Raw genomic sequence first — 12,185 nt, forward strand, 5'->3', positions numbered from 1 at the left:
TGCCTCTGCACACCTGTCTGCTTTTCAAACAATCGATGTCGGCATCTGAGGGCCGTTTGGGCCAAAGACGCTCAGCTGATAAACCGATGGGCAGAAGGTACTTCTTTTGGTTCTGACCTGCTTTTTTCACAGAACTAGGCAGCATGGATCCAACCCTGCTTCTATATTTTTATTAGAAGTAAGACAAAAATAAAGAGAAAAACTCAGCAAAATAAAACTCATACAGGAAAAAAAGAAGGAAAGGATAAAAGTAAAAAAAAGAACAATCCATCAAACAGAACAAAGGAGCCAATCTTTTTTTTGTGTAGTTTGTATTTAGACTTTAGCTCCTTTATTTTCTTATATTCTGTTTGGTCCTTGCGTGTGTAGACTTCATAGACTTTACCCAAAATAAGTAAAAGTATGAATATAAATCACAACAAATGCTCCAAACTCCTGATTGAAACCTTAAACACACTGTGTGGATGGATGGATGGCGAAGGTCTATAGAGGTACAGGCCTTGTACCATTTAAATGAAAACTCATCCTTTAACACACTTTATTCCTGCTAACATTAAAAAATGACAAAATCAAAGGAAGTCACTCAGCTTTTTTGTTATCTTCCTAGAAGTGAGTCTAGGAAGATAACTGGTAAATATACCTATGCCTGAATCGATAAATCAATTAATCAAATAATAAATTAAAACGAGCTCAATAATTTCCATTTGAATGATTTGTCGTTTTTCTCTTTTCTCTCTTTCTACCAGGAACTTGATGACGAAAGTCTTCAGTCTGGTGTTTTGGTCTCAACTGGGTCATTTTATTTAGAGAGAATACATAATTAATTTTATTTGTTATTTCTGCTGTTTTCTTTATTTATTTTTGAATATTTAATATTTATATTTCCAGTTGCACTGCTAAATGTTAATTAGAATTTAAACTCTATTGATCTTTGAGAATGTGCTGTTGCACTATTATGCAGTAAAAAAATAAATAAATTACCATTTATCTCAGTAAGTTCTGGGGACAGTTTATGGTGGAGGAGCCTAGCAAACAGCCCTGTCTGTGCCTCAGTCAGCAGCTGAGCCCACCGCCTACCTGCCGGCCTTGGTGATGATCATCTCCGTGCCGATGTCGTGGAAACGCTTCCAGAGGTCGGCGCACTGCAGCTCCACCTGGATCTCCTCCATGGAGGCCGAGGGCGAGGCGTCGCAGGCGCCCGGGGCCAGGTCGGCGGGCGAGCCGAAGGAGCACGACGTCCTCTCGGCCAGACCCTCTCCATCCGAGCCGGGGCTCGCCTCTGAGTCTGGAAGGGGGCGAAAAGCGGAGGGGGGAGGAAGTGATGAGGAAGGCGGCTCTGGATTAACCGAATTTTAAAAAATAAAAAATATAAATAAAAAAGTGTGTTTTTCTTTTCTTTTTTTTTTTTTCGTAGAGGAAAGTTGGCTCGTGCGAGCGCGCGCGCTGCAGCGTCCCTCCAGTGAGTCTTCATCACCGGACCCCCCGCCGGGCTTGGCTTGCCGTCTCGTGGAGACAGAAGCGGGATAAAAGCTGCGGGAAGCTTCTGCAGAGCTACGAAGAAAAATGGTTGCGCTTTTTTTTTTTTTTTTTTTTCCTTTTTCCTTTTTCTGGCCAGGCAAACGACGATTCCAATGAGAAAGGTTTGGGATATGAAACTTCCCATAAAGTGATTATTGACAGAAAAGATGAATTCACAAAAATAATCAAAAGGTTAAATCGGATTAAAAAAAAAGAAAGAAAAAAAAGCTCGTTTTATTTTAGAGACAAACCCACACTGCAAAAACACACAAAATATTACCAAGTATTTTTTATTTTAGCTTCTAGTGCAAATATCCTAATACACTTGAAATAATAAGACAAAACTACTTGAAAAGCAACTTTTCATCAAAATACAGGAGCTTGTTTTAATTCCTAAATATGGACATAAAAGTACTAAAGTAGTAGTTCCACTGTCAAATTATTTCATGTATAACATGGGAAAATGTTCTGTTATGGGTTAAATAATCTACTTGTACTTTTGTATCAATATTAAGGAATTATTTACTGAAAACAAGCTCCTCTTACTTGGAAGCTTGTTTTAAGTCAATAACTTCTTACTATTCACAAAAAAGCATTAGTTCCATTTGCAGATTATTTCACGTGGAAAAAATGCTTAGTTATATATGAAACAATCTACCAGCGGGACTTTTCGTTATATATTTAGGAATTATTGACTTAAACAAGCTCCTATATCTTGCTGAAAAGCTACTTATAATTTAGTTTTGTCTTATTTCAAGTGTACTAAGATATTTGCACTAGAAACTAGAATAAAAAGACTTGGTAAGTTGTGTTTTTTTGCAGTGCACAGGAGAATTTTCAGCCCAGTTTGTGATCAAAGTCATCAACTACACTGTAATAAAAACAACACATTCAGAGAAAATTCACATTTTTTAACACTATTGCTAAATTATATCATTAAATACCTTCCTGTAACAAGACTCACTTTATTAGACAGCAGAAGTTCATTGCATCTGGTTAGAATAGACTGAAAAGCATGATATTTCAATAATGGTTCATGTCTCAGTTGAAACCAGGTCTTCATTTGTGTTTCCTTTTATTGTGGATGACAATCCAAAAACGTTTCTAAAGGAAATATTGAAGTTGCTGGTCATGGTTGTGCTGCTGTGGGAGACCCAGCGGATGTGTCTGTTGTTACAGAGGGAAACTTCTCACTATTCACACTTGTGAACGGCTGAATCTCATAACCGCATCCTTCATTTGTATGTTTTTCATTTTCATGCATTTACTCTCAGAGATGGAGCTAATTAAAAGTCGGGAATTCCTCGTGCAGATGAGCGGTCACATGTTAACGGCAGCGGGCCGAACACACGACCTTGAGGTCACCCAGTGCTGAATTACGTCTTGCTTTTAGGATTAGGTAATCTCTAAACTCCAAGAGTCAGCAAAGTTCATATCATTCTCGTTTTGAACGAGAAAATAACGTGAGCTTTATGCTTGGAAATAGAAAAAAAAACAATTAAATTACAAGTTTTATAAAAAAATATATATATTTTGAATTAGACGACAAATGTATTAATCTTGGCAAACATTAAGTGTTTAGAACTGTTTACTCTCACCATAAATCCACGCTCAAATATTATATATCCCAAAATACACCCACGCCTGCCACCGCCACAGAGTAAAACGTCTGTGTGCGCTTATTTAGATTTGAAAATAACATGGGGGGGGATGCATCCCAGAATGCCTCGTGATTTTTCCAGCTGGGGCATCAAAACCTTTCCGTGCCCACGATATCCTCACTTGACCGCCGCGCGCTTCATCTCATTTCACTTTTTTGGAGAAAATCTTTTACAACAACCTCACTCACAACCCCAGCGCCACCCAGGAAAAAAAGAAAGAGAGAGAGAAAAAAAAAAAGGCAGAAAAATGCAATAATGTATTATTTATTGCTGGTCCTGACACACCGAGGTTGGCTTGGCAGTGCCGGAGGAAGGAGGAGGGTGTGAGGGGGGGCTAGCACAAATACGCTTATGCAAATGCAAGGAGAGAAAGAGAGAGAGAGAGACTGGACAGCGTCCCGGGCGAAACCGCCGCAGCGCAGCCAAGCCTGCCGGAAAGGAGAGAAGGAAGGAAGAAATGGGGGAGATGAAGATGAGGGAGAGAAAGACAAGAAGGCGAGGAGTGGCGAGGGGCGTAATGAGCCCTGAGAGACAGTGGGGGCGGAGGAGGGGGGAGTCTTTCCATCATCCTTCCAGTGTCACTGCAGCCTGGGAGGACTGTCGCACATGATTAGTGTCCGCTTCGCTCCTTTAACTGTTCACACTCAGGCAGATAGACACTCAGCCGCCCCCCCTCACACTTTGTAAACACATTCTGCCCGGGTAAAAGACGACGACGAGCCCGGTGGCTCCGATTCCCACCGGGCCCCAGCGCCGACCGCACGGATGAGCTCATTACGACACGCTCGTCCAACAAACGGTCGAAAGATTTTTATTTTTTTAAACGTAGCAACACCGTAACTATTGGACAGAAAGCGCAAACACACAAAATCGTACAAAGTAATTTTGGTCTAGTGTAAATATCTTAGTACACTTGAAATAAGATTAAACTGACTCAAAAGTAACTTTTTAGCAAGATATAAGAGATTGTTTTAAGGCAATAATTCCTTAATATTGATGGAGAACTGGTCTTACTGGCAGATTATTTCACTCACAATAAAACATTTTTCCACATGTTTTAAGTGAAATAATCTGCCTTTCGTACTAGTACTTTTTTAAATCAATATTAAGGAATTATTGACTTAAAACTAGCTGAAAAGTTACGTTTTTTTTCCCATATTAACATTTTATTTCCAGGTAACACATTAAATAAATTTGTTTCTTTGGGTTAAATTGATTTATTCTAGTACGGCTAACAGACTGGCATAACTTTTTTTTTAAAATTTGTTTTCAGCTAACAAAATACAATATGTAGAACCTGTTGAAAAGTGAAAAACATTTTAAGTCAATATAACATTTAGAGATGGGAAAACTGTGGTTTTTAAACTGAAACTCATTCATTAAATCCTGAAAGAAAAATTGAAACTGTGATATTTAAAACTCCAAAGAGCTAAAAACAATAAAGGATCATTAGGATATAATAAACAGTTTGGGTTCAGCTGACATGTGGGACCTTAAACTGATCAGATACAGTAACATATTCCAACAGCTTGACTTGAAAAATGACATTTTAGAATTTAAATCTTCAGGGGGAAAAACAATACATATCACAAACAAGAGACTTAAAATAATAAATCTTAGAGCGTTAAAGTAGACCTACACTGTATTTTGGTTGTTGTTTTAACTGTAAAGCGACTGTGTTCACGGCAGTTCCTCAGGGTTGGAACAATGGGCTGGTGTCCCTGGAGATTTCATGTGAGTGAAACTGGCATATTGCATAGAGTGCAACCTGTTTATAGCGTGGAGCTGCAGGCTTCCAGTGTATTCTTGTGAAATCTACAAATAGAACTGCGACATGAGTTAATCATTTATATATGTCGCATTTAACGGTCCTACTGAAAGGCCTGTCGCAATAAGCGATAAATCAATTAATCGCATGATAAATCGGAACAAGCTCGTTAATTTCCATTTGCGTGATTTATCATTTTTCTTTTCTCTCTTTCTACCAAAAACTAGACGTCAAAAGTTTTCAGTCTGCTGCTTTGGTCTCAACTAGTCCCTCTTTTTTTTTCTTTTAAGGGCTTTTTTTTTTTTTTTGCAGAGACTCCATAATTTGTTTTCTTTGCAGTTTCTGTTGTTTTGCTTATTTATGTTGGATATCTAGAATGTCTTCCAGTTCCAGTGTTTAAATATTCATTGGATTTAATGTGTACGGATCTTTGAGAATGCCTTCTTGCATTATTTTGCCACTATTAATGGATCACTTTAAAATGCTCTCAAAACATCAATATTATCGTTTATCGCGATACCTTCTGGGACGATTTATCACCCATAAAATGTGTTATTGTGACAGGTTTAGCTGTCAGTACTGCCTGGCTGCACTTTACTTTAACTGTAGTTTTACTTTACAGCTAAAATACCAGAGCTACTGGGTAAATTGTGTGTCACTGTCTTACAGTTTCGACGATAAACAATACACAGTTTGGTTTAAGTTCTGCCTCCTTTTATTTTAAAACTTTAAATAAGTTAGATTGTTGGAAAAATTTTGGTTTGAAAAAAAAGTGCATTTGTGGTTAAAAGAAAAGGAGGCTTCAGGGGAATCAGCTGCACTGCAGAGACTGAATAAAGGGATAATAATGACAATAATAATCCACCAAACTCATGTTGCGCTATTTAGGACGCTCAAAGACGCTGAAAGATAGAGAGCAGGTAAAGAAGTCTGGATGTCTTGTCACCAGGCTGGAGGACCCGTCCTCTGACACTCAGCAGCCACACACGCACGCACACGCACGCACACGCACACACACACACACACACACACACACGTCAGCATGGCTGCAGATCTGACCTGAAATCAGCTCATTTTCACTTCTCTATCACTCAGCGTCCAGTTTTCAGCTTAGCTTTCATTTTGCTTTCTGAAAAGATGCTTCTTATTAACGAGAGGGAATTTGCCGTTCGTTTCTCTCTGTCACACACACGCACACGCACACACACACACACACACTCATTACCTCACACACTCTGATCGTCCTGTGCTTGACCCAGCGTGAACCAGCTCCATGCCTCACGTCATTCTGACCTCCGACTTCACATTTAGACACATTGGTATCAGTTGGAGCTGCGCTGAACGCTGGACAGCTTAATGTGTCGTTTAGCAAGAAATAGGAGCTCGTTTTAAATCAGTAATTCCTCAATGTTCATGAAACAGTTCTAGTTTCATTTGCAGATTACTTCATGTACAACATGGGAAAAATGTTTAATTATAAATGAAGCAATCTACCAGTGGAACTACTGCTTTTTCCGTTATATATTAAGGAATTATTGACTTAAACCAAGCTGCTATATCTTACTGAAAAGTTGCTTATGAGTTAGTTTTGTCTTATTTCAAGTGCATTAAGATATTTGCACTAGAAACCAGACCAAAAATACTTGGTAAGATTTTTTTACTTTTATTTTGACACTTGCTTTTCTGAAATAACCACAGTTTCACTGTTGCTATAGTTTCAAAAGTAACACGTTAACAATTGAACATTTTTAACCTTCACAAAGACACTGAAGGTCAGGCTGAGTCAGCTTCATCAAACCTGACAGCTTTACGGACACATTCAACAAAAATGTCACTTTGTGTAGAATGAAGGCAACCGGGTTGACGACTACTCAGCAATATTTCACCTAATGAAATATGTTTTTGTGTAACATGATTTCTGCAAATTCTTCCCTGAAACAGTGAAAGCAAACGGACCATAAATGTGAAGAACAAAGCAGGTCATGTTTGATCTGAACGTGAAAGACGTGCCGCCGTCTAACTCAGGGTTATGATTAAATCTTAGATGCTGGAATTCATTTTGCAGCCTCTTCATTAAGCCCACACATTTCCATCCAAACATTTTGAATATTTACACATGCACATCCCGTCATGTTTGCAGTTTTAGTCACAAGTTAAAAACGAGTTCATCATTCATGTTCAGAAATCAATGAAGCCGTCTTCGGGTTCCAGTTTATTCTCTTTGACGTGTCTGCGTGATTTACGGACGCGGCTTTTGGCTCTTATGTTTTTTGTTTTTTTTGGGCTAATTTTATAGGATAATTATGTGAATGTAAAGGCGTCTGGTTCAGCTGAACACATATGAAATATACAGACACGTATGGAGGCTGAACCATACACTTATGATGGCCTCGCTGTAACTGAGGCCTATATTTAGGTCGGCTTCTCAGTGGGAAGCAGCAACAACTGTCAGGCTGCCTGAGCAAACATTTTATTTACCGTCCAGATAATTAAATATGTCTTATTTGAATTCATTACATAAGAGAAAACAATTCAAATATATGAAGTTGTGAACATTTCCTCTCCTTTCTTAAATTTTGTTTGACCCCCGCTGACCCTCACTCGTAAATAACACATCATAAACCAAAAATGTTTTAATATAAATTGCTTAATTTTACAGCACAGTGACTTTCCTACCTGATTCAAGACTTTAAAGTTTCAGGTTATAATAATAATAATAATAATAATAATAATAATAATAATAATAATAATAATAATTTTGGATGTTCTAGTGACTGGAAGAAAAAAATATTTTACGCTGGATTTGGAGATAGAAACATTTCTATATATTTTTGTTTAAGGATAAGCTCTTAGTGAATATTATTAAGGATCTGGAAGATGAACAGATCAGCTGTGATGTGTCCTCTTCTGTTAAATAATGTGAGGTCTGGTTTTAGACAGGCTCTATTAGATCAGCTCAAAGTTAACACAATTATTTTGCTATATAATCGTCTCACCCAACTGTTGGAGAGTGTGTGAGTGTGTGTGTGTTTTTAAGAACTGTTTCTGTGCGTAAAAGCTGAGCCTCTCTAAGAAGTGGAGCTGGGGTTTATAACAGATGTAGTTTCACTTGTTAATTGCCGCTTTAACGGATCCATATTAGAGCCGTGTGGAAGTAGGAACTTTGTGAGGTCTCACAAAACCAGCTTTTCCTTTTTTTTTTTTTTTTTTTGTGTGTGTGTGTGTATGCGTGTGTGTGCTAACGGGCCTGTAGAGCTCCTCCGGTCAGCCTGTTTAAAAAAAAAAAAAAAACTGCTGCAGACTCAGTCCTGCTCTCTGTCTTCTCAGGCTAATAAACGTGTTATACGACCGGCCGGCTTCCAGCCTTAAAGCCTGCTGGAGCTGAGTAAAGAGAGAGAGAAGAAGAAGAAGAAAAATCAAATCACCCCGCTAAGGATTCCTCTAAACCACATAATGTGACCACAGAGACTCGCTGTTCTTGGTCACCGCCGCCTGATGCTCCACAGCGGAGGGCTTTAGGTCCGGAGCGGGAACCTGCCAGGAGCCCCGGCGGCTAATGAGAGGAGGGGGCTCTGGGTGGAGGAACGGGGGTGGGGGGAGGAATTACTCCAGATAAAAAATATAGTGCTTCTTATTCAGCCCTAAGTTGACTGGGACGACCACCGAGAGTTAAAAAAAAAAAGAAAAGAAAAGTTTTAAGTTCGATTTTTGTTTGTTTGTTTACCATCTTTGCCCCTTTTAGGGCTCACAAAAAAGCAGTGCTGCTTCTAATTAGCGCTCCCTCATTCAAACCGCAGCGCAGACAGCTCAGTGCTTCAACAACAACACAAACAACACGCTTCCTGTAAGGGTTCAGGGACACAACTCCATTCTTTTCCATGTTTCTTTCTTCTTTTGCTTTTCTCTTTTTATTGGAGCGAAGAGGCGCGCGACGTAAAAAAGAGCGTTGAGTTCCGTCTCCCGAGTCCCACACCGAACCGAACCGAACTCATCACGATGAAATCAACATAGCATTAAAGTGAAATACCTGTTTGCTATTATTATTATTATTATTATTATGTATCTAAATTTCCAAATGCACAACCTGTGCTTTTAAACCGTGTATATATGAAGGGTCTAATTGTGGCGGCCGGCTTACTGTACCGCATAAGCCTGTACACTTTCAGTCCGGAGTATGGAGGACACGTCTGAACCTTAATCTGAGAAGTTCGGGGTTGAAAATCTGTGAGCGGAGGCCTGACGCTGGCGCGCGCGTTAGAGCCGGGCGCACTCGAGGCAGCGGGAGGATTTCACGAGGCAACTTAAGCGGCTGCTATTGCAACACTGGCTACGGCGCAGTCCCACATGTGGAAAATACATGAAACGGGCAAGTGAGATGAAAATTAAAAATAATATTTAAAAAAATAAGTATGAATGAAGCCGTTCACACACTGCGGAGACAAACTGAATAATAATAATAATGATAATAATAATAATAATAATAATAATAATAATAATAATATGTATTTTGGGGGGAAGAAAGGTAATTTTTTTAGTTAATACTTTTGGATATAAATTACGTCAAAAGACACGTAAATTAATTAGTCAATCATTTATTTGCTTACTCAGCACTAACTTTGTTCAATTCCAACTAAAAAGACAGAAAACACACACAAAAAAAATCTGAACTGTGACGAATGAGTGAATTCATACTGAAATTATAAACTTTTTAAAGACGTATCAACCTTTCCGAGCCAAGACGCGTAGTTCAAGTCTAATGAGTGTAAAGTGCCGTTGCTTAGCTGAAGTCTCCACAAGTTTCTCAACTACGAGTGTTAGAAGAGTTTTTTTTTGTTTTTGTTTTTTTTTTGACCTAACGAGAATATTATCTGCCTTAATGTCAAAGTTAATATACTTGATTAAAAATTCAGATAAATGTAGTGGATACTATTTATTGCATCCCCCCCCCCCAAAAAAAAATGTAGTTTTATGCTGAGTACAGTGTGGTTGTAGAAATAGAATACGAAATATGAAATTATATAAATAAATAATAGGGTTGCTCTTTTATTTATTTGTCAAATTTAAGCTGTAAAACTGTTAACAGTCTTTTTGTTTATTTTTTTTCCACTCCATTTTACCTGCATGTATGTTAACACAAACAAGGCTGGAACACACATTTCATTGCGCTTTGCGCCCCTGTCTGCGCTCTAAGCGGCCTCGTGCCTGACCTGTTCTGCGCGGGGTCAATTGATTATCTTTACGCACCTGTCCTCTCGGCATCAGGATGTTTCAATCTGTGGAGTCTGCTCCTGTTTCACAGCGAAACGCGATAGATGAGAGTCACGGGTGGTTTACGGCCTAAGTTACCCAAAGGTCGACTGGGTTTTTACGCACCAAAGTATTCAAGACACACACCGGGACTGCGTGCGTCCCTGGACGCTTCAAAGGTGCAAACCGAGTCTTTTTTTATTATTATTAATTTAAATCAACGCTTTCTGTGTCATATAGCTGTGTGAGGAAAAAGCAGGGCCTGCACGCGTTCCTTTTTAAATGAACTGCAACAGTTGTGTTTCTCTGCCCTGTTTTTTTGCTGGAACGCAGCCGCAGAGGAGCAGATGCATTTCTCGGAGTTAGACTGCGGAGCATATGCGCTCTGAGTCAGAAGCCTGGGGTCCATAAGCCTGGAGCCACGACGCAGAGAGACCTGTCGGGGACTTTTAGCGGTGTTTGGTGCTTTTTGTTTTTAAAGGAAATTTAATATATATATATATATATATATATATATATATATATATATATATATATATATATATATATATATATATATATATATATGTGTGTGTGTGTGTGTGTGTGTGTGTGTGTGTGTGTGTGTGTGTGTGTGTGTGTGTGTGTGTGTGTGTGTGTGTGTGTGTGTGCGCGCACTGACCCGGGTCCATATCCAGACAGTGCGCCGGATCCTCTCCGTCCGTGGCGAGGCTCTCCATCGACAACTCCAGCTCCTTCTCCTCCCAGCCCCGGAGCTTCCTCTTCTTGTTCGAGCCGATCAGGGCTTCCACGGAAAACGCGTGGGCTCTAGAGCTCAGAGCTGCGGCCGATCGCCTCCTCTCACTCATTTCTCTCAAATCCACCCGAAAGTTGGGCAGGAGGAGGAGGAGAACGCGGCGAAAATTCACAACAACAAGAAAACCCCGCCACCCCCCGAGCCCCCCAACCCCCTCACTCCGTCCGTCCAAAAGCAGCGAGGCAAAACACTGAAGAAGACGAAGAAAGAGAAGAAGAAGAGGAGGAGGAGGAAGAAGAAGCTGCACACGTCAGTGTTTACAGCAGGGCGCAAACTCACCAAGTGTCCAAAGTAATCCCAGTAAACTTTGACTAGAAAACGGAGAGGGTTTTTTTTTAGCGTTTGAATGCGGACGCAGCCATCGCTGACTGCGCGCGGACTGATAGTTCGGATGCGGTCAGCGGCTTTTTGCGCGCCCTGCTCTCTGTCCTGCTTTTTCTCTTTGTGCCCCACTAACTTCTCTCTGATTGATACTCACTTCTGGAGGATTTTTTTTCTTCAGGCGCACAGAGAGAGAGAGAGAGAGAGAGAGAGAGAGAGAGAGAGATGTGGGGAGTGGGGTGCGGGGGAGGGGCGGTCTCCTTCAACTCTCTGTCAAAAAAAAAGAAGAAAAAAAAAAGCACCCAGCCTCCAATGAGGAGTCAGACCGGAAAGCCAGACGGACAGTTCTGTCCAATGGCGGCGCGGCGGAGACGTGAAGTCTGGAAAACACTGAAGGACGGCTTGAACTGATGAAACAGGCACGTTGGAGCTCATACAGCGGAGGGGAATTAAAATTTATTCTGCAATGACCTCATCCGATAATAAAATGTTGCCCTTTTTATTATTATAATGCATTTCTAAGTTCCCCAGCATCACTGTTTTTTATTAAAGATCCCGCGGCTTCTCCTCTGAGTGTCCAAAATTGGGGTTGATTATTATTATTATTATTATTATTTTACTTTTTCTGGGTGAGGGGTTGTGAGGGGTTGGGGTATGTAGTTGCTCCTGCGCGTCTGATCCGCTCCAACACCTACATTACCGCCTCGACTCACGATTTAAACTAAAGCTTTTAACATTTCGCTGATTTTCACTTTATATTTTCTAACCTGCGTCTCTGTCCGCCCGCAGGCAGGTCGCTGCTTAAAGGGAAAATTACCCCCCCCCCCCCCCCCCCCCCCCTGCGTCACCTTGCCCACAAACACTCCCCAACAAC

The 12,185-nt window shown here is 40.3% G+C and overlaps 1 protein-coding gene across 1 annotated transcript in view; it reads right to left on the reverse strand.

The window, feature by feature from the left end:
• Positions 1-11,457, reverse strand: part of tbx15 (T-box transcription factor 15) — a 65,435-nt gene extending 53,978 nt beyond the window's left edge. Inside the window, exons 1-2 of the mRNA XM_015058640.1 lie at positions 10,856-11,457; positions 1,078-1,285 (exon numbers count right to left, since the gene is read on the reverse strand). Of these exons, the coding sequence (XP_014914126.1) occupies positions 1,078-1,285; positions 10,856-11,042 (395 nt within the window). The 5' untranslated portion in view covers positions 11,043-11,457. The remainder of the gene's footprint in view (positions 1-1,077; positions 1,286-10,855) is intronic.
• Between the last annotated feature and the right edge of the window lie 728 nt (positions 11,458-12,185).

The sequence above is a fragment of the Poecilia latipinna genome, unplaced genomic scaffold (genome assembly GCF_001443285.1).
Source record: "Poecilia latipinna isolate Pla-1442-1.1 unplaced genomic scaffold, P_latipinna-1.0 Scaffold1558, whole genome shotgun sequence".
NCBI classification, from domain to species: Eukaryota; Metazoa; Chordata; class Actinopteri; order Cyprinodontiformes; family Poeciliidae; genus Poecilia; species Poecilia latipinna.